Below are 23,377 nucleotides of genomic sequence, written 5' to 3'. Positions count from 1 at the left end.
GACAGTGTTTTAATAACTTTTCATCAATTGACCACGTAAAGACCTGTGGGTTTTTAAAATATCATTGAGGCATCCTGTAATCAGTCTAACTTGGTTTTGTAAAGGTATCCAAGATCAACTAAGCTTTGCTCATTCACAGGATTGTCACCTCAGAAATATTGTGGAGATTTTCTCATTGTGATGTACCTGTAGAGAAAACTGTGGTGTCTGTTCTCCTGCAATACATAATGCTCATCCAAGCACATACTCATTTTCTTTATTGTAGTTTCTACGCCTTGAATCTTCTAACAGTACAAATGTCTGGCAGGTTGATCTGTAGTTCTCCATATCTCCTCTGAAATGTCCTTTGAAAGACAGCAATGTATTTGATACATTCCTTTTCTACCACATTGAGGTGATATTAGGTGAGAGTACCTGCACTGTGATTTGACTTTAGATCTCTTGGGTGACTGTCTCTGATCCCGGTGTTTTGTTACCACTTATTTGACTCTCTAGTTTCCTGGCATTTCATGTGGAGGTAGATTCAGCATCATGTTGCCCATAAAGCAAGATTCGGGCCCAGGAGTCCACTGTTATCAACATGTGTTTAATGCGACCCTCACAGATGCTCTTCTCAGTCCTTGAGCATCAGTTGGCCTATACATTGTTGGGTGCACTTTCTGTGCCTGCCGGTTTTGATGAAGGACAAGTGTTAGTTTTTATATCCTATAAGATTTCCCTCACTTTTGGAGGCAGGCTGCCTTAGTGTAGTGTTTACTTTGTCTGCTGGAGTTTGATCTTTGTATTTTCCACATCTGGATGCAACTTCAACTCTTTGAAGAGTACTTTCTTATTTCTAATATTTTCTCTTAACATGCTATTCGGCAGTGCTCACTTCCTCTGGTTGCTTTAAAGTTGTGTTTTATTAGCTAGCAGGCATGAGGAGTTTTTTTTCCTACATGGTGTCTTTGAAGTGCCCCTGCATTTGAAAAAGGCTTTACCCTTTGGTGCTTACTTTCTGTTCCTTTTAGAAATCTTTTCTTAATATAGCCCTCCTATTTTGAGATTAAAATTATTTTCATAAATGTTTTTCAATCTTCCTTTGCTTTGCCAACAATTTTATACCGCATTATGGTCATTGTTAAAATGTGTGTCCTTAGAAAGAATATCTTACAATCAAGTTTCCTGTACTGCTAAACTGGCTTTTTTTCATGTGAATCTCTGGCATGACTGCTTCATGGTACAAGTACATTGTGTAAAAATTATCACATCTTGGTGTGAGATTTGTGCAGTCTGCTGCAAGGAGATGACTAAAATGTCATTATTACTGTGCTTCTTTCCCTGGCACCTGTTGTTTAATCTCTCATGGTTACTGCATTTTCTCTCTTAATGGTCACTCTGGGACTTCTGGCAACTCTACTCACCACTGCTTAGACCTGAAGTTTCAGTCCGCAGGATCATTTAATGCTCATTAACACTATTAGCTTGTTAATCTGATTTGTCTTTAAGCTTTCTATGGCATAGAGCATGTTTTTCCCCACTGGCATGACCATCTTATTTCTGTATTCTTTCTGCCTGGTAAAGCATATATTCTATGTCCAATTATGTCAGTACTGTCCTACCAATTATGTTAGTTTATTATTTTAAAACAATATGTTCCAATGTATTACTTTTAGCCTTTGTTGTTTTGCATGTGTGCTTGGGTTTTCCATTTTCCTGCCTTCAGTTGGAATAGGCTTCTGTGATTATTAGTGTCCCCATTACCTGAGATTTCAGATTTCTGTGCTGCCTTTTCCTTGGGTTTCTGAAGATTGTGTGTCATTGTAAATTGCTTACTTTTCTTTAAGTATTTTTAAATTATTATATTTCTTTAGGTGTTCTTTAAGTACCCCAGATATTTTATCAGAAAGTACTCTCTCATCCTTCTCAGGCCGTTTGCTTTTTAATTTAAATGAGACCTACCCATCTCAGTAAGGTTCCCTTTATTCCAGGAGTTAGGGAAACTGAAGTTGTCTCAGGCACTGGAGATGTTTTCCACATTAGGGTTAAAATCTGCAGTGACTGAGAGAGCTGGGACTGTTCAGCTTGGGAAAAAAGGAATCCTGAGGGGGACACCTTATTGCCCTTTACAGTTACCTGAAAGGAGTATACTGATGGCATAATCCATAATAAACATTGAATAAAATAGTCCAAGTAGGCATTTTATGATCTTGTGAAAGGTCCTCTCCTAGTTTAATGGCAAACCATTAATAATTGCTCTGTGGGAGTCTGACTTTTTAAATTGGTAACCAGTTTTGCATCTGCAGTCCTGGGTGATATACCCTAGTTTGATTCCATTGATGTAAGGCAGTCTTCTTATTTTAATTTCAACTATCAAGAAAATAAAATTCCCCTTCACAAGACATTATGATTTAAAATGCTTAACTAGCATTATTTTTTCAATGTTGTATTCCTTGGAGCATGTCAAAAAAGCCTGGGAAATCCTAACACATGTTTATTCTTCTGTATCTGCGCTCTCAGCTGAAGGAGTCTCTTTTCTTGAAGATTCCCTTTTGAGTACTGATAAAAAGTCAATATATGAGCACATATACATTTTCAGAAGAAGAATTACTGATTATTTTTTACATGCTGCACATAAATTGTTCATGAATATTTTAGCCATTTCATAGCTATTTGAGCATCAGTATCAGTGCTCATCCTAACAGTGGACTACTTCACTCATGCAACATTTGGTATTTTTAAATCTCTTCTTCACAAGATAATGTCATTTTTAATAAGAAATAGTCTTTTATTGAAGTCTAATGAATCTCAAAGCTCTTTCTGAGTATTCAGTAACTTGGTTATAGCAGGACTATGTCATCACTAACACTGATATTTTAAGAGCCTAAAATAACTGCCTTGGAAATAACACTTGTGATTTTTTTTTTTAATCTACTCATGTTACATGCAGCACCTACAGTCACTTATCACCTGTTAACAATTGTAGGCACTTTATTATCTGATTACTTTGATTCTGTAGAAATGCCAGTGCAGTGTGGGTTAGTCCAGCTGTATTTTTCCTCATACCTGAGCTACTTTGGGTCTCTGTGTGCTGCATTGCACAGTGAGGTGTAAACAGGCTTTAATGAGCTGTCTTTCTGGAATGCACATCAAAGTCTAATTATTTAACCAACCATTTTCAGGTGCACTAAAATTATGGATGTAGGTGGAATTGTATGTTTCGTTGCTAAAATGTTGTGGGAAATATCTGCCTCCTAACAAAAACTGAAGGAGCCACAGAAGTCAGGGCACACTGTGTGGGATACCAGCTGAGTAGGATAAAAGCAAGCTGTCTTTTGCAGCTGCGTTTAGGAGTCCCAGCCAGAAGGAAAATATTCCCTTTCACATATCCACTAGAAAGTAGAAATTGTTCAGAGCTTTTCTATGAGAATGATGCTGGCCCAAATTCAACCCAACTGTAAGTCTCCACTTCCACGGGAAGCTGTGCTTGGCCCAGGGGCCCTATTCATGGGAATACTGTCCCTCTTTTACAAGTACCAAGCAAATAGAGTCCCAGAGATGGTGTCAATACAGTTGGAGGACAAGTAAACCACTGTATTGATTTTGACAGCAATCCAAAGTAATATCTCTCTACTGTTAGCAGAAACCTTATAGCTTGGAAGGGAACTCATTGAAATAGTGGCTTAGGAAAAGCAGGCAGCTAAATTAGGGGAAGTCTGATTGCAGTGTTGGCTCAGTTTGGTTATCCATAGAAGTAAATCCTACTAAAAGTCTAGAATAAATTATTTTACTGTTTAACAGAGGAATAGTGGGAATATATATTTGGTAAGAAGACATTGGCATATATTTCTCTTCCTATATTGTATTCATGGATCATCTGGACATATGTTGTTCCACAGCTGGGTTTTACCAGGTTTGAAACTACAGGGCTGGTTGGCAGGTGGAGTGCTGTGTTTGGATTGGGAATACCTGGTGTGTTCTTGGAATGACACTTCCACTAATTTCAATAGTACTTTTTTTCCCAGCATCCAAAAGGAAATTAACTGGACCATGTTCTAGGAGAGTAGTCTTTCTGAAAAATGTTTGGGGAGACAATCTCCTTTGGCTGTTGGAATGGTGTTGATAGGTTCTCAGCTTGTATGTGTTTGTATATGCATTTATGAGCCATTGGTCTCCAGAGTAAACTAGATAATCTCTCTCTGCTCATGACTGCCTCTGTGAATCAACAAAAATACAGGAAGTAGATGCTGTAGAATTTAGCTCATTACATGTGTTTTACTGGTGGTTTAATATCTTTCTTTATCTTTTTTTTCCCATCCTTGATAGAGAGAAATTCTCATTGACTCCTCAAGAGACATTTTGTCACTTTAGTATTTAATAAAAACTGTGATTATGTCCACCAGGGTGCAGCCTTTCCCAAAAAAAAAAACCATGGTGGTCAGTAAGTGTTCAGTGCACCACCTGTTTCTTGGAAACCAAATGAATTTATTTGTCTATCTTATAAGATCATGTTATCCACTTCAGGAGAAATGGAGAAAAAAAGTTGGCTATATGTATTAAAATTGTAAATATCCTGAATAGCTATGAAATGATTGTCCATTTTATAAATTATTTATAAGACTAAATGCAGCTGATTTTGTTGTGGTTGGAGTTGTTTGGATCTGTTTTGTTTTTATTGAGGCTCAACAGCTGTCATAAGGAAATGAAGATGTGACTATTTAATTCTTTTAAAAATTAAAGTCCATGACTGCTGCTTCTGGTACCATCCACATGAGTTAAAACAACTCCTTTCAAGTTGAAGCTTTCCCAGTTGTGGAGGAGGAGGATTAAGTAACTTTTGCTCTGGGAGACAGAATACACACAAAGCCCTAGAAAACTTCATTTATTTTTTCCTCCATCTCTGTCCTCTGCCTCCCAGCTGCTGCCACCCCAGGGCTGCCAGAGATGACAGTCTCTGACCCAGCAGAAGTCGTGGGCAGAGCAGAAGGCTGCTCCTGAAGCCAGAGGGCTCTGTGTATGCAGCAGCACTGGCTGCTTTCCACATGACTCACTGGCTTTGCAAACCAAGGAGCGGTGCCCTGCACTAAAGCAGCATCCATTTAACATTGAGTGCACTGACATAAGATTTTGAGCTAGTCTTTTCCTTATGCTGTGTTACTACAAGAATAGGTTGCCATGGCACTTCAAAATCTCTTTGCATTGCAGCACACTGGCCTGAATTCAGCGTTGACCTCACTTGGAGCAGGGGCGTCCTGGGGTCCTTGCCCACCAGATTCTGTTACTTGGCTTCTTGTGATTACCCACCCTTTGTATCTTATGTATCTCATGTTAACTGTTGCCTGTTACATTTCTTTATTTCTCTGTGCTGTGCAAATGTAAGAATTCTGATAGCAGTATGTACTCAAGGGCCTCATGGTACTACCTCATAGTCATCTTTATACTCAGGCCAACTGAAAAGTTAATGGGATTTCAAAGTTTCAATCTTTCATCATCCCCAGCTTGTTCAGAGTAAACAGGAAAGAATTTGCAGAGGGACAGAGTAGTAAAAGTTGTACAAAACTGAAAAGCTTGAAATAACAGTATTTTTTTCCTCTTGTTCCAGGTTATGCATTAGATCCCTCTGTAGATAACCCTGAAGCTGCTACCAAATATATTGGTTCTGTAGAAGAAGCTGAAAAAAATCAAGGTAGTTAATTCAGAATCTTGTATAAATTACTTGCATCTTTAAATTGTTTTCATTGCTTCTTTACTAATGGGTATTAGCAAAGGAAGGTATTATGTGAGACTTACCCATGTCCAAGAACACAATAAAGAAGAAATGTTTTGCAATTTTGATGCAGAGGAGGAAGAGAGATATTGGAGTGTTTTGTTTTCTTGAAGTAGCAAATGATTCAGGTTGTCATGACAAATTTCAGAATAGGATTTGTAATGTGCCGTTGCATGAATGCAATTTATCAGTACAATTTGAAACAGCTTTTTGATTCTCTTAAATTCTGTCTAAGCTAACATTGTCATGTGTCTGCATTAGGATACCTGTCTGTTGAGCTAATCACCAAAGCTGCTCCTCAGGAGCAAAGAGATCACTCTGTGTGCAACCTCTGGCACTCCTGTTGGGAGCTGCATGTTATCTCTGCTTAGCAAAGTTAAGCTCTTTGGGTTATTTGGAAAAGAAAAACCACTGGAAGGTTGCCAAATGGTAACAGCACGGCATGCCACTGGGGGGATTGATACCAGAGGCATGGGCTTTGTAATTAATACTTTGATACAAGATATTTAACACTCAAAGGGACTCGTTTGCATTGGAAAACTGTACCTGTGTAAATGTCATGGTTCTGCTTTCCCTTGCATGTCTTTTTCAAATATCCTATTCACAAGGGTATACAAAGGATCTTTATTTCTGTGTCCTTTTCCTCAGAATATATCCAAGCTTATTTCAGTCTTTCCTTCCAAAGAAGGAAATAACTAAGATTAAACCATTTTAAAAAACTCTTTTCATAATGGAATTTCATACGTCATTTTAAGAAAACCCGTGATTAATGTGATTCCTTCTGATCACCACTTAACTTTTTACATTGCCTATTTTCCCCTTGTTTGTGTAAAGCTTCTTTTGTCTCTTTTATACTAGATGAATATTACTGCTGCTGCAGAAAAACATTTTTTGGAAATTGAACATAATTGTATATACAAGCTTGGAAAACTTAAAATATGTTAAAATAATGACCTACAGGGTTTTTCTCCTCCCATATCCATGTTGTATAGTGGTTTTGACACATTAAATTCTGTGCAATATTTGTGAAAAGCTAGTATTTCTATGAAAGAAGATGATGGTGTTTGGAGGGAGATGACTGTCAGTAGTGACAGACTTTTTAAGAGGGCCTGTAACAATAGGACGAGGGTAATGATTTTAAGCTAAAAGAGGCCAGATTCAGACTAAGTCATAAGGAAGAAATTTTTTACAATGTGGTTGGTGAAATACTAGAACAAGTTGCCCAGACAGGTAGTGGATGCCTCATCCCTCGAAACATTCAAGTTCAGGTTGGACAGGGCTCTGACCAACCTGATCTTGTTGAAGATGTTGCTGCTTATTGCGAGGTGGTTGGAGTAGGTGACCATTAAAGGTCACTTTTAACCCAAACCATTCTATAATTCTATTATTTTTTTCTAAATTAAAATACACAGTTGGGGTTGGGGTTTTGGGGCACTTTTCTTATTTTCATTTTGGGGCTGTTTTTTTTTTTTCAAACTGAGAGGGTTCAGAGGGATCAGAAGCTAGGAAGACTTTACTTTCAGAGACTACACTATTTAAATCATGAAAATTGATGTATTCATGCAGTCTGCAGACTTACTGTTAAAAATTTATGGTACATGCCTGGTTAAATATTCTAACTAGCAAGGATACACAGTTAAAGTGTTACTCTGTTACTGCACATAGTTAGCAGTGTTCATAGCTGGAGAAGTGAGCAATGCTTTGGCCAATTTTGATCAAATACTTTTTCCATGTTGTCCTTTATATTGAAAGGAGCAGTGGTGGTGGCTTTTTCTTCTAAACTGACTATGGTGTAACCTCTGATGTACTCTGTGTTAGCAGTTAGTCAGTGTGTTGTTTCCTTCTTCAGGTTTAACAGTGTTTGAAACCGGACAGAGGAAAATTGAAAAGAGGAAGAAATTCAAGGAGAATGATGCATCTAATATTGATGGGTTTCTGGGACCATGGGCGAAGTATGTTGATGAAAAAGAAGTAGCCAAACCATCAGAAGTAAGTCCTGCTTTAACAAAATGGATACAAATTGTCAGTACATGGCAGTGGTTTCAACAGAGATCCAGCTGCACTAGTGCTTGTCCAAGCAGATCCATGCTATGATTTGGGGTAATTAGAAATATTTTGGGTGACATATCCAAATAAAATGTTCCAGATATTCTGCATTCAATTATTTGGAACACTTTTTGGAAATAAAATTAATTCAATCTGTGTGTAGAGTCTGATTAAAAGAAACAGCTTCGGGGGAAAAAAAAGTTAAAATAAAACTTTTTTTGAAAGCAAATGGCAAATGAAAGCCCCCAATATCACACACACAAATGCACACACCTTGAACCGTCCAGCCAACAGATATCCTTCTTGTCCAGTCTGTGCTTAGTTTTAGTCTGTGACTAAAAATATATTTGTTCTTTTCAGTGTACATAGCCTTCCAGGCCTTTATGGTTTTGATAGGGGTATTCTCTTTATTGATGCTTAGAAATATTTCTAATCTTGTTTAGCAAATAAATATCTTCTTAATAGTGAGTAAACAATAGTGCAGTTCTGGATTTTGTGATGTGATTCTGAATGCTGACTTTTTAAGAGATCATGTTTTATTTTTTTCCAGGAAGAGCAGAAGGAGTTGGATGAAATAACAGCTAAGAGGCAGAAGAGAGGAAAACTAGAAGATGATAAACCTGGAGAGGAGAAGACTATATTACATGGTAATGGCATCTTCCTGGCTGTTCTCATTTTCTAGCTTGCTGTGTTTTCTTGCCTGCTGTGTTAATTAGTGAGGATGGCAGACAGCCTCAGCACGTTGATGTTTCTGTATTGGAGATAACAGCACTCACAGGCAAAAGCATAAAGGACAGGGAAAGATATAAACTTGGACTAATTCCACTTCGTACTGTGAAGAGCAGTGTGGAAATATAATTTTTCAGGGTATTGGTTTTATTTGTTTATTTTCAGTATTACTAGATGCACGTATCTTTTTTCTGTTTCACAGAGCAAACATTTTTAAGTTATGGGTTTGGCTTAGTTTCAGCTTCAGAATTATTGTAGTTTTATGTGTCAGTATTTTCATCAGCAGGTAGTGCTCTGAGTTATGGTTTATGAACAATTTAGAAAATCACTTGGACTTTACACTTCCTCAATTTTTAATGTAAATGTTCTTGCTGTCATATTATGAATAATTGTGTATCAATTAATTACCCTAGAGAAGCCTGTAGTATGTGTTACCTTCAAAGAAAGTGGTTTGGTAATTAAGTAGAATTCAGTAATTTTTTGAAGCTGTTACTTCAACTGTGTGCATACAAAACAGCCCTTGGTGTGGCTAGTTTGGTAGACAGGGTCTCCCTTTGTGTGCCAGTTTCTACAGCCAGGCTCACACACAGGAGCTGTGAGCATCCTTTCTAATGTGCATTGAGGAAGAAGTGACTGTGAGAAAAGCATTGCTGGCATTAGAACATTGTTCTGTTTATGTGTAGTAGATCATGATGGTATTTATAGCAGTGAACATAACAAACATGAAATTTTAGCCACTGAGCCTCCTACGGGCTAATTATTTTGTATCCAAGTTTGCATGCTCTCTACCTGAAATTTCACAGTGAAAGACCTTGCCTATAAACTGTGATCTCACATGCAAACATTCCAGAAATACTCCATTTTGAAGATGTGTGTATGCATAGATACTGTGCAAGAGTACAACCAAAACTCCATAACATTCCAGTAACTGAGAAATTAATTTAATCAGAGCGCAGTTTATTGTCATGACTACCCAACATACGTCTACTCTGAAATAATCCATTTCCTGCACAATGCATCCCTGTGTTTCTGACTGTCCAATCACTTCTTAATTCTAGCTAAAGAACAGTTGTTGGCTGCTGCTGACCAATATTGGTTCATGCTGGCCAAATGAATCTTTTTTTCCTTGATTTGTAATTCTGTTGACATGACTGACCCAGCACAGAGTTGGCCAGAATGTGAGTTGCAAGCAAATGTCAGGGTTAGAGTTGCATGGTTTAATCTATGGAGCGTTAGTGTAAGCGAAGTCTTTTTGGTCAGGGGAACTCTCTTGCTGTTTGATGATGAGTAAAATAGGTAAGAGAAAGATTGTCTTCATGTTTGGATTGTAAGGTTCCAAGCAGACTTTGCTGAATTGACATAATTTGAGTATAACTGATGTCAAATAAGATTCTCCATCTGTATGAGGAAGCTGGTTTTTCTTATACCCCCTCTCTCACCTCTTGCTCTATAGCAGAGCAGCTATGTTGAGAAAACTCTAATTGTGTGAGTTATTAAGCCTTTCAAAGATTATAACCTCTTAAAATATGGATTCTCAGAATTCTCTGTTTACCTTTTCAGTTAAAGAAATGTATGACTATCAGGGGAGGTCTTATCTTCATGTCCCTCAAGATGTTGGGGTTAATCTCCGTTCTACAGTACCACCTGAGAAGTGCTATCTTCCAAAGAAACAAATCCATGTGTGGTCTGGGCATACAAAGGTAGGAATCTTTGTGAGCTATGCTCTATAGCATAACAACCCATTTAATTTGTGATCTGCAGCTAGTAATTTCTATAAAACTGAAAAGTCGGTAGAAGGAAAGAGTATTTTCCTCTTTACCATACTCTGCATGTAATTAGTTGAGTTACATGCTCAAGGTGTTTGCCTGTTCCATTGCAGTTGTCTAGCTGCATATACTTTTTGACTTCCTACCTTAAAGGGTAAAGTATTATTCAGTGACTTTGGGAGGATTTGAAGTTATTTCTGAAACTACAATGTGAATGACAATAAAGCTGATTCTAGAGATTCCTAAGAATGTTTGGGGTTTGAGGGGTTTTTGTAGTAAAAGTACTTAAGGGCTATTTCATATCAAACTTGGGTGAAGTTACATAGATTTGGTGATTACAGGTTTCCCAAATATAGCTAATACCTTTGAGAGGTGTGTCTTGGTAAGAGTTTTCTTTGATGCTGCTTAAAATCCACAGTTCCTTCTTGTGTCAGATACCAAAACAATATACACACTTGTGGTGTTAGAAAAGTGTTTCACTGCTCAGGCTTGTACGGCATATACTCAATTTGCTGCTTCTATTGCCACTAATTTGGGGGGAATATTCTGCATTGCAATGGACATCACCTTAATAATATTTGGAAGATGGAAGAAAGGAGGACACAGGGAATGGTTTTGGCTTTTACCCTTTTTTTCAGTTGAGTCACATTTCTGAGCTTTTCTTAAATGATTGCTGCATCAACGAGCTTATAGCTGCAACTATCAGGGCTTGCCAGAATGACACCTCCTCCCCAAAGCTCTAGTCCCTCCTCTGCCTTTTATCCTATTACACCAGACTGATATGTAACATGGTTTTTCCTTCAAACAAGGTGAATAATAATATCGATGAGAGGCAAAAGAAAATTGGGCTGACAAATTTAGAAAAGTTAGGGGATATAAGTAGACAATAATATAGAGGATAAAGTACCCAGTTCCAACCAGAGGTGGGAGGGAGGAACTGGATGGCATATGAATAGAGTAATCAACATGAAATGGAAAGGAGGGACATTAAAAGCACGAGTACTTGGGGGTTCATTGGGCTTCCCAGAAAGGAGTACCTGGAATACAGACAGCTGTGAAGATGCTGTGCCCAGGAAATCTGAGCTCAGTGGGTAGAAAGCATTGGTACTATATGTAAGAAATTGAGCTGGCCAAAAGTTTTGGTTCATTTTTTGAAAAATTCTGTACCTGCCCCATCTAAAAAGGCTTGTTATGCAGAGACAGTTCCTTTAACCCCCAGTTTGTATTTATTTGCTGTGTTTGCCACAGTAATGGTGTGGATGTTGAAGGAGGTTATATATACAGCTGTTAAAGTGAAACAACTTTTTTCCAATAGCATTTTTTCAAAATACATCACTGTTTCTGAAATGGAATGTGGGCAGGTTATTTCTTTTGTAGGTACAGTATCTGTATATTTTATGAAGATAAGCTTTAGCTTTTTGCTTGGAAAAGAGGGCAAATGAAGTGAAGAAACTCCTAGATTATCCACTTACTATTAACTTATGTTTTTATTTACAGGGTGTCAGTGCAGTCAGATTGTTTCCTCTGTCTGGGCATATAATGTTGTCTTGCTCTATGGACTGCAAAATTAAGGTGAGTTATTTTTCTGTTTTCATGAACACATTTTATATCATCCTGGAATATAGACAGTGCATTTTAGGATACATAAACATAGTTCTACCAAATACCTTTCGTCTGTGTTAGAATAATGTTAGTTGTTTTTAATAACATTTAGAAGGTCACAAGTTTCTCACATTATTGCCTTTGTTATTGTATTAATTTATTTTCTGTGAAGCCTAGTTTTACAACTAACAATAGGTCTCTGCTGAAATCTTTTACTGAAACATTTGTGGTGTGAACTAATCTCACTTCAGTCCAGCATATATCAACAGAAAGCTGATGTTTTGGGGTTTTTGGGGTTTTTTTAGTAGCAAAACTTTAAGTCATTAGTTGGAATATAGTATGGGAGTTTTAGTTATTCTAAGGGAATTTTGCTGACAGGAAGATGATAGCATTCTAGTGAATTTCTGGATAGATTGTGATTAATCAGTACATGGTATATGTTTGTAATTAATTTCTTAAAAGATGTTTGACATATGTTGGCACTTAATTTCAGCATCATTTTTGTTTAACAATTGACATATTTCCCCCCCATCCTTTTTTTCCTAGCTATGGGAAGTATATGGTGATCGAAGATGTCTACGAACATTTATTGGTAATTGATTTTTTTAAACTCATTTATGTCTAAAACAACTTCCTGGAAGAATGTGGTTTAGGTTAGCTTATTAATTTGTCAGAGAGGACTTGTGTGCATCCGAGCCCATGGCTGTTTGGAATGATCTTGGCAGTAAGGACTGAAAAACATGCATGTTTTGTTAAGAACTTTGTCATTATTCCAAGCAATTTAATGTTGATGTGTAACGCCTTACAACCCTTAAAACAAGACATTAGTGTCCTACAGTCATGAATACTTTATGCAAGACTTCTTCTCTAAGGCAAAATTTTGACATGAAGTTGCCCCATCTTCATGCTGAAAACAGCAACCCTCTGTATTTGACTGGTGAGGGTGTCTAATGTCTGATCCCTCCTTAAATAGGTCATTCCATCTGTGCTGAGTTTTTAGTGCAAAAGCATGGGAAATCTTTTTTTAGGTTCAGGTGCAGTCTTTGTTCATGTAACAGGTGCTTTTTAAAGCAGATATCTGAGAGAGAGAGAGAAATACAAACTTCTTAGCAACCTTGAATGCAGAACAAAAGTAGCTGATTCTCCTATTGAAATAGGAACATTTCTAGAACACTGAGTGAATATATGTTGAGTAACAAGAAAGAAGTCTTCTTTCACCTATTATTTCTGATGACAGCAGTGTGGCAAAGATGATGGCTCAAAAAAGGTTCTCTCTCAATAGACTGCTCTTTTTGAATAGTGTGACTGTTTTTCTCAAAAGATTCTTATTATCAACGAGATTTGCCTACCATTTTGCTATATTTCAATTACTGTGTCAATATTTAAACTAAAAAAAACTGCAAGTCTGATGTGGTGGTCACATAAAAGTGTTGAGGCTGAGGGGTAACAAGATTAACATCAGATGAAAGCATTCTTAATTTTCTGATCTAATATTTCCCATATTTTGTGCCTGCTTTCTAATTTTAAATGTTTCTCCATTAGATTAGCCTCATGTAGTGTTTCTCTCCTCTTTCTCAATAGATGTTGCCATTTATTAGAGTTGTTTAAATTTCTTCTGAAGTTCTGCTTGTGTATCAATTTATACAAGTTTATACTTGTTTATCAAGTTGTTTCTGTGCAGTGCTTTTGTTTCTCTCTCCAGTATTTTAGAGGTGTGAGGGTGTTATGATGTTTTATTCTCACTATTCTTTAGGAGTTACTTTTTCTTTCTCACTTGAATTATTCTTTACTACTTCTCATTAAGAACTTCAATAAGTGATTTAAGTGATTTTCTTCATCTCTTTGCATTTTTAGAGCCTTTGAGTAATATGAATTTGGTTTTTTTTAAATTAATTCTAAGTGTGAATGGAGGGAAGTCTACCACTGTATTTTTTCTCTTTTGTAGGACACAGTAAAGCTGTCCGAGACATCTGTTTTAACAATGCAGGCACTCAGTTCCTTAGTGCTGCATATGACCGCTATCTAAAACTCTGGGACACTGAAACAGGTAGGCTTCTGTTTGTAGGTGCTGCTGTTTGGCACTGGTTTTAATTAATAGTGACTGCAAAGATATCTCAGCATTCAGGTTTTTTCCAGTTGTCCTTCATATTGTCTTGTAGCTCACTGTTTAGGCTTTCATTGCAGGATAATTTGTCTTTTTTCACATGTTTTGTTGTTATCTGCAATGGTGCAGCTGACACTACCTGTATTTCATATAGCTTTGAATTTGAGAAGTTTGATAGTTGCTTGTAATGCTAGAACATTTTTTAGCAAAAAGACATCTTGTCAAATTGCATGTTTACATTTACAGGCATGAAATTACTCTTTACACCTAAATGTGCTTAATTTAGAAAAATTATTTCACTTGGTCTTTTGCTTAACCTTAAGAGCACTCCAAATAAGAACAGGTGGTGACCTGCTGGTATAGAGAGTTGAAGGGTAGGTCTGATGCTCTCATGCCTGGGAGATGCTCTGTAACATTCTGCCACAAATAGTTTGTTAAAAAAAATACAGGATAGATTTTGTTTGTTTAATAGTTTGTTAAAAAAAATACAGGATAGATTTTGTCAGTATTCTTTTAAACCTGGGTCTCTTCCTAAGACAGAAAGTTCCCATGTTTGAAAAAGTTGTTAGCTTTCTGGGTTAACAGAAATCTAATCTTACACAGGCAGAAAGGTGTAAGTCTAATTCTCCAGTGTTGAGTCTGAACTTGAGTCTGAGCTCAGTTCTTTAGACAAAGCTTTTGGATTAACACGTCTCCTGTAAGTTACAGATGAGGAGTTATGAGGGCATTTGTGGCTGAAGCTAAGAGGGGAGGTCAGGGCTTTATTTTGCAATTGGATTACTGTTAACCTTTTCTGAGATTAGTCTTGAATTCTTGCCCACATTTGTATCTCTTGTTGAGAAGTCCTCTGATCCTAAGGAGATATGTTTTGCAAAAACAGTGGTCAGCTTGTGATATCCTTGTGAACCTATCCTTATGCTCTGTTATGTCCTGGTGGCATACAGGGTACCAAGCAGTTGTGTTGTTTGGGAAGCTGTAACAAACTTAGAGAGCAGTTTGTGCGTGTGCATGTTTATGCAGGTGCATGCATACAAATGTGAAAAATGGTCTAATCAAAGAGCAGGGCAAATTCTGCCCTTTAATTCTCTCAAGGACATGAAAAGAAGTGTTGTCTGCTCTTAGTAAAGTGTTTTTTTCAGTATCTGCAAACAACCAATCAGCCCACAGCACTTCCAACCTGATACACTATAAATGGGTTTTCTGTTGCAGGGCAATGTATTTCAAGATTCACCAACAGGAAGGTTCCTTATTGTGTCAAGTTCAATCCTGATGAAGATAAACAAAATCTCTTTGTTGCAGGGATGTCAGATAAGAAAATTGTACAGGTATGTCTATTCAATATTTAATTCTCTAAGAGTACTGGTATTTAGTAAAAACCAGGTTCTTATTCTGACTTTTTTAATTGTAGTGGGATATTCGAAGTGGTGAGATTGTGCAGGAATACGATAGGCATTTGGGAGCTGTCAACACCATTGTGTTTGTGGATGAAAATAGAAGGTTTGTGAGTACATCTGATGACAAGAGTTTAAGAGTCTGGGAATGGTAAGTCTAAAATTTTGAATTTTACCTTAAAGTATATTGTGAGCAAACTGAGAAGAGAGTTCATTTTTAGAAGTACACATAGCAAGTAGGCCACTGGAGTGTACTGAGTTCTAGCTAGCTCAGGAAAAGCTTCAAAAGACTGTTCTGACTTAATGCTTGAGACACTTCATGGATTTCCTCTTCCCCAAAGAAAACATAAGACAACCCTATCAGTCTGAAGCACACTGCTCTCTGTTAGTGGTCTCTGCTCTCTCCCCTTTCCCCGAGGGCGTATTAGTCTTTAAATTAACTCTTAAAGCAATGTCTGCTCTATTACAATTAGTGTGTGTTGGTTTTGAATGCTTTGAACTTGGATGTCCATAGTATTATATGATACTTGGCCCATGTTTGAAGTAACTAGTTTAGTGTAGCTTTATTCTGGTTTTCTGTTAGTTTTCTATTAGGCTTTTTGGCAATAATTGGTACACACAGTAAGAGTACAATAGATGACAAAGAAGGGAGAATCTGTCCAAGAAAAAAAAAATTCAAAATATTTGAAATGGCTTCCAGTTTTTAACATTTAACCTGCAGAGAAAACAGATCACTCCTATCTGAAATGTTTTTCACAAAGTTCTAGATACTAAGATCTTGAACTTAGAACTTCTAAGATTTCTTTAGGATTTGAGAATTTATTTTTGAAATAATCAGTCCTATATCTTGAGGTATTCATTTCCTTTTGCTCTTCACACATGCAAAACTGTTGCATAATGCAGAATCTAGTTTGACAGTTCTGTGACTAATCAGTTTCTTCCTAGCTGCTTGTTGTTTTTTTTTTTTCCTGTAGCTTAGAGAAGAGACTCCAGTCTGTGGTATTGGAATGTTCCCCAGTCAGGCAGCTAAATCCTCAGCTTGTCTGTGATCGTCTGCAATCATTGCCAGTAGCAGTAGGAATGACCAAAGTCTGGGAACCCAGGCTGAGGCTAGACATAAAATGCTGTCACCATATGCTGCTCCAAGAAAGCCTCTGTTCAGTACTTCATAAGCAGACCCATTGATTTACTGAGCTCCTTAAAGAAAAATCTTTACAATACCATGTCTGCTAAGGAATGTCTCCTCTTTGTTGAGTGGGAGGATGATCTCGCTTGCACAAATCTGTTATTTCCTTGAGATTGGATTGCCCTTGTTTTATGAGCTTTGTGTGATGGCTGAAATAAATAGTGAAGTGGGTGGATTTAGTCAGTCTGTGGAGAAAAGCAGGAAAGGCAGAAAGGTTCTGGTATGGGAACATCGCAACCTGATTGTTCCAGTAGCAGTTTTTTTCTTCTGAGGAAAAAAACATGTACTAGTGTTTTGTACACTGAAGAAAGGGCTCCCTTGTTGAAATGATAGGAAACTCAACTCTACGCAATATTCTGTAATGCAGTTGTTGGGAAATTCTTTGGTTTTATAAAGAGCAAATGTAAGGCCATCTTCCTGGGCATGACTTGAAAACCTTTCCCCACAACCTACCATGATATATGCCAATTGGTCTGTAAGCATGTTTCTGTAATTTCAAGACCCAGATTTTTAAAATGCCTTAAAACTAAGTTAACACATTCATTATGAAAGATTTTGGAGTTCAGAAACAACCATGGCAAATTATTTCTCAAATCCTTTTCCTCAGTTGGTAAGAAAAATTATTTGCAACTTAGCAGTGATTTGGTTGCTGCACCTTTTGGCACTTTTCTCCAGTATGTTCTTCAGCACAATGTTTCTTCAGTATCCTACAGAAAAAAAGTGGAAGTAACTATGACCTGAGTATGGCCTTAAAGGCTAGTAATTAGAAGTTAGTCTAATTGCTTCATTTCAGTTGTCTGGAGGAATTCTGTAGTGTTTTGTAAACACTTTGACTTGGCCAGAGATGGGTAATGGGATGGCATGTCTGACTTTACAGTGAAAACTCCTGAGAACTTAAATCTCCTTTCCCAAGAATCCATCCTGTGCAAAGATTTCATGGGGCTGTACGTAGAATTGCAGTTGGTTAGTTGCTGAAAGTTCAGACTTCAAGTATAGTACACACTCTTGTAGATTACATAGTTTATTTAGGAATATTAATGGAAGTACTTTAAAATTTGCCTGCTTTTGCATTTCATGTGATTGAGATGTTAAAGTTGGTATGGCTATCGTATACTGTGTTCTCTCTTCTAGAAATGCAAAATATTATTTTGTCTGTGCTCTGTATGCATCTGATCCTGCTTGGGTAAGCACTGAAATGATGTGAGCATTTAACTTTGGAGGCTGTTAGTTCTTTTTACCTCCGAGTCAGCCAGCAAAGCAAGAACTGTGCAGTGGCAATGAAGTTATTATGCTGACAGGTTTTGGAGGCTTGTCATCTCTGTAAGTCTGTGCCCCTCAGTGGGTCTTTTCACCATGACTCCTGGTAGAGATAATGCAGTCTCCTGAGGGACATCTTCACTATGTGTAGGTCCCAAAACTGGATTGGATTGTAGTGAGGGTTTGGGTTGGCTTGCTTCTTTTCCTTCTTTTGTTAAAAAGATTTTTCTGTCTCTTGCCTGGGGAAGAAGTTGTATCAAAACCCCAGAGTAAAACACTTCTAAATCTTGGCTAGCAGATAGAATTTCTGATATTTAAAACTTGTCGGCCTTTGAAATGCTATGAAGCGGGGAAAGGACTTTAAAATATTTAAATTTTAAATATTTGTCACAAAAAACAAACATGTCACCTGAGTTTTGAGGTTGGACAACCATGATAGCATCTGTGTTGGTAATTTTTTTAAGGGAGCAAGCTGACATTACTTATTTAGCAGTTTCACTGGAAGCAAATGTGAAACACAAATGCATCTCTTTATTCTGCCTAATAATTTAATGCAGCATATCCTGCTGCTGTCCTAAGTGTGCCTGGTAGGTATCAACATAAAGCAGAGCTGTTGTGAATAAATTCCAGCAGGTGAGCCTGCCTTCATTTGTAAAAGGAGAAGCAAAACAACCGATGCTGCATTTAAATTTCTGACTGCAGAGCAATTCAGTATTGGAGATGCCTCCTCTGTGATGAGACTTTAGTGGGGCTTCCAGTGGGATTGGCTTTACCAGAAGGTTGTTGGTCTGCAGGAGTGCTGGGTGGTGGGAGTGGATCAGGGCCTGGCCTTGCTGCAGCAATAACCTTATGTCCTGTTGCAAGTGGAGTTGGAAATGGTTTGGGGATGGTGTGGCACAGGGGCTGCACTTCCTGTGCTGTTGTGTGGATCAGCCTCAGAGATGATGTGCAATCTTCACAGATTTGCTGCCCAGTGGCCATCTTAGGTCTGTCTGTTTGCAAGCTGGTTATCCCTGGCCTAAAGTGCATGCTTTTATCCATGGAGTGTACTAAGTGGGTTGCCCGTCTTATTCTGAGGAGTAAATGATTTTAACTCGCAGGAGCATTTGTGTCCCTTCCTGACCACAGAGCAGCTTCTCACCCTGCTGCCCCTGTATGTTGCTTAACTGGAGATGAGGGAAATAACTTCCTGCACAATAAAGCAGGATGCTAATTACCTTGCTAATGCCAGCTGTATTGCCATCCAGCAAGGCTGGGGCAGCTGGGACAGGCAGCCACCCACGCTGTCTGCTCCCCGAGTGTCCCAGCAGCCCTTCGGCTCTGTCAGTTACACAATGGAGTCATAAACATCCCCTTTGTATTAATTCATGTTGCTACAGAACATTTTGCATGTGCTTTCTGCAGAATACATTAATCAAATCTATTTTCTGCTGGAGGTTTCTTTTGCTTAATGAGAATGCCATGTACATGCCTTCCCTTTTTTCCAGTCTTCCAGTGCAGGGTAGGAGGAATACTGTGAATATGCACAAGCCGTTAGTAATTCAATTTATATAGTCAAAACCAAAGGGCAGTAAGGATCAGACTGTCCTTGTTTTTACCCTAGGCCTTTGTACAGGACAGTATGTTAAGAACATGCACTGGCACAGTCTTTATGCATTTGAGCTGGGAGTTCAGTGTTCATTTCAGCTGTGAATATTTGGAATTTGGTTGGCATCCCATTTGGGGAGGTCAGGAGGAAAAGGGCATGTCAAAGAGATGAGAGTCCTTTTTTCTGTTCCTTTAAAAAAATGTTTAAAAAGAGGAATTTAAAAGAGACAGAAGTATTGATTTAAAACAAAACTCAAGTCAGTAAGATGTTCCAGTAAGATCCATGTCAGTATGTTCTTGCTATCTAAATAGGAACTTTGTAAGAGCTGCAGTTATACTGGAGGCAATAAAGGAGCTTGTGCAATAGTTTTGCTCTTAACAATTAGAATTATTACTCTAATTTAGACTCTGGCTCATTTTACTGGAGTAAATTCACACTCTGAGATTACGCTTTAGATGGCTCTGCATCTGGAGCTCTTGGGTGAACATTCATAATATTTTTGAGTTTTTGCATATTCTTCCTTTGGATGCCACCATACATTCTCCATGGTTCAGTTGCCACATAAATCAGCTGACTTGAAGCAGCTCTTTGGAACATCTCCATGTCTTCATAAAGCACATACTTCTTCCTTTTGCAGGGACATTCCTGTAGACTTCAAGTACATAGCTGAGCCAAGTATGCATTCCATGCCAGCCGTGACTTTGTCTCCAAATGGTAGGTTAACACTTTACTGCCTTCTTAGACCTTATTTACATAGGCACCCCTTACTGATTATTATCTCTGTGATGTTGCTGTGTTGCATCCTCCTTTCACCTCAGACTAACCCCTCCCAGTCACTCTGTGCACTTAATCCAAGATTGGATTGGATCATGTTTTGATTTAAAATTCTAAAGAACAAGTATGTCAAAATGAGGATTTATATCAGGGTAACTGTGTCAGTTTAAAATTAGGCCTTCATCCAGATGAGGCGAAAGGACTCTCCATAGAGCTACCATGTGCTCTTTGCTGTATTTAAAATATGAAAAGCAGGAATGGAGGGAACTGACAGTGGTGGCAGAGTGTTAAGCAAGTTCAGCAGTCCTTGTGGTGCCACAGTTAAAGTAGAAACTCATGTTGTACATGATCTTGTTCCCTTCTGTTATGAATGTAGTCCAAATAATTCTTGCATAAGAGAAATCCCAAATTATCTCAGTGTTTCTGTATGTTAATGTTTCACTGGTGTTTATGTTCTTCAATTAGAATCATCCTGAAGAAGGATAGTTGTTTAGTGCCTCCAGTAATCAGTGAAAATCCTTCTAACAAGGCAAAATTCCTGTTATCTGTTTTGGCCAAATTTAAATAGCTTTAGTGTCACCATTATTACAGTGTTGTCAGACTTGCTGTTAACAGTCCCATTAGGCTGAGTAGAGGCTGATCAACTTGTTGCACAGCCAATGTTATGTTGTCACTGCATAAAACACTTTAAAGGCAGTGCCAATATGCAGAGTTTGGGACAGAAGTTTCTCTTCTGGCTGTTCTGTAGCACGTCATCATCACTGGATTCTCAGGCAGGAGCTAATGCACTGCCAAGATGCAAAATGAGATGAGGTTATGATTAGAAAAGCCTCAATTTTTCTGTCACAAAATATCTTTATTAATTGCATTCCATTAAAGCCGAGAATACTACATAGTTGCAAACTCCTCAGTCTACCTTAGACCTATTTTCCCATGAAGAAAAGAGGGGGTGACTTTCTTAGAGTACCCACAAAACAGGTGATCAGGAAGAGTGCAGCTAGATGGATTTGGTTCCCCTCATTGAGTTATGTGATTGTGCCACCAGCAAGATTACACAGTATCTTTAAAACTTGACAGGAAGCCAGAGGGGTTGATGCAGCACATAGCTGGAGCAGTCGGAGCTTTAGTAGAGCCCTGAGTGCATTTTGTAGGCAGAGGCATCCCAAAGCCTGTCAAATATAAGGTTCCAACTCTTGGCAGGCAGAAACAATATCAGCTGTTACCTAAATCGCTGCTACATAATGAAAATCTGGATTCAGATAGTGCAAGAAAAAATGTCAAAATCTCTAAAAACATCCCACTTAGGTCTGTTTCTTCAGATGCAGCATCCTGACACCACCTTTGTTTATTGCACTTACAGGGAAATGGTTGGCTTGCCAGTCAATGGATAACCAAATCTTGATTTTTGGAGCTCAGAACAGATTCAGATTAAACAAAAAGAAAATTTTCAAAGGTCACATGGTAGCTGGCTACGCTTGTCAAGTGGATTTTTCACCTGATATGAGGTAAGTTTTTGTGGGAATGAACTTCATCTTATAACTTGCAAGTATGGACTCTAAATTTTCTTTTGAATCCCCTGCAACATTCATGAATGCACAGTCCCGTTAGCTCAGCATTGGGCAGAGCTCCCTCGCCAAGCAGCAGAACAGAAAGTTCACTCTTAGCATCTGATAGGACTAAGAGAGGCTTCCACATCTGACTCCCATCTTTTTGCACGTGGCAGGATCTGTTCCCACAATGTGCACTCATCTAGAGTATCTGGGATTTGAACTCACCCAGTTTGCCCAGTTCCTAGGTCTGGTGTGGATATCCTCATTTACTGTTCAGAGAACCATCTCTTTCTTCCTGTTTGCTTAGTAATATGCCCATACATTTAGTACTGTATGTACATAAGATACAAGTTACTATCAAAACTGGGGAATAATCTCAGGAAACCTGGAGGAAAAAGTGTCTCTAATTTTAGAGAAACTTGTGGCACTTTCTCTTGGGTTCCAGCCACACCGTGCAGGGTATAATCACACTGCTTAGCACGTTTACCTCACAGTTGATGGATCACCTTCTGCAGGACTTCTGTGCTCTTAGAGCACAGCCTGAAAGCTAATTCCTTGGTAGGAATGTTTGCAGGTTGTGTCAGATGGGAAGCTCCCTGGAGGAAGCTCTTTACTGTTGCTCAGTTGCTGCTTGTAATAGCATGCAATGTCATGCACACATGATACAAACTTTCATTTTATTCCTGTTAATACAGCTATGTGATATCTGGAGATGCAGATGGGAAACTGAACATCTGGGACTGGAAGACAACAAAACTCTACAGCAGGTTAAAAGCTCATGACAAAGTCTGTATTGGTGCAGTGTGGCATCCACACGAAACATCCAAAGTCATCACGTGCGGCTGGGATGGTCTGATTAAACTGTGGGACTAGAGGGGGTGCTGCAGAGACCAAGAGATGCAAGCCCTGCATACATCTGAGATTAGAGTGCATTCTGCTGTGAGGAGGGGTAGACATTGTAATACTGCAGTTCTCAGCTCTCTGTATATATGCACTAAACACCAGGAAATTCAGAAGACTGAAGTGAAAGGATATAATTCTAAATATGGCATCTGGGAATGAGAAGCTAAGCTGAGGTCATCTGAAGCATGCAGAATCATGTGCCAGTTTGTCTCACCTCTGCTTGTGCAAAACACTCTTGTAAAATAATATAATTCTAAGAAAAACTATTTTTGTGGTTCTGGCTGTCAGGGAGTTTAAAGAGAAAACCAGCAATTGTCTAACTTCCTAAGAAGAAATCTTTGGTACCTACTGTAATAGAGCTGGAAAAGATAAGCACAAATCCACTTGCTGAGATTTGCTAATTCACACTAGAAATGAAGAATTAATTGGAAGCTAGCAGTGGTCAGATGAACTCTATCAACTGAAGATGCCGTTCATAGTCTTAGTTTCTGTCTGTAGAATCATGAGGCTACTCACTTTCACTTTTGCAAGTAGTCTTCATTTTCAGGGTTTTCCTTGTAATGGTTGTGTGCTGTGTTGTTTTTTTTGTCTTCCCATATGCTATTCTGTTCCAATAAGCATGACATATTAAAAAAAAAGTGAATGTCTCTTTTTCTGTTTGGAATAGTTTGTATTATAAGCCCCATGAAGGTTTTGACAATTTAATGTATATACATGTGACACCTTTTCTCTTTA

At 38.2% G+C, this 23,377-nt stretch overlaps 1 protein-coding gene across 1 annotated transcript in view; it reads left to right on the top strand.

Annotated features, from left to right (window-relative positions):
* CDC40 (cell division cycle 40) overlaps positions 1-23,377 on the top strand; it is a 36,423-nt gene extending 13,046 nt beyond the window's left edge. The window contains exons 4-15 of the mRNA XM_058801871.1: positions 5,582-5,665; positions 7,596-7,735; positions 8,343-8,439; positions 10,082-10,221; positions 11,785-11,859; positions 12,436-12,481; positions 13,835-13,936; positions 15,203-15,318; positions 15,402-15,535; positions 20,053-20,129; positions 21,550-21,694; positions 22,435-23,377. Coding sequence (XP_058657854.1) covers positions 5,582-5,665; positions 7,596-7,735; positions 8,343-8,439; positions 10,082-10,221; positions 11,785-11,859; positions 12,436-12,481; positions 13,835-13,936; positions 15,203-15,318; positions 15,402-15,535; positions 20,053-20,129; positions 21,550-21,694; positions 22,435-22,612 — 1,334 coding nt within the window. The 3' untranslated portion in view covers positions 22,613-23,377. The remainder of the gene's footprint in view (positions 1-5,581; positions 5,666-7,595; positions 7,736-8,342; positions 8,440-10,081; positions 10,222-11,784; positions 11,860-12,435; positions 12,482-13,834; positions 13,937-15,202; positions 15,319-15,401; positions 15,536-20,052; positions 20,130-21,549; positions 21,695-22,434) is intronic.

Source organism: Ammospiza caudacuta, chromosome 3 (genome assembly GCF_027887145.1).
Source record: "Ammospiza caudacuta isolate bAmmCau1 chromosome 3, bAmmCau1.pri, whole genome shotgun sequence".
NCBI classification, from domain to species: domain Eukaryota; kingdom Metazoa; phylum Chordata; class Aves; order Passeriformes; family Passerellidae; genus Ammospiza; species Ammospiza caudacuta.
The sequence above is the reverse complement of the archived record's forward strand: the minus strand, read 5'-3'. Positions and strand labels throughout refer to the sequence as shown.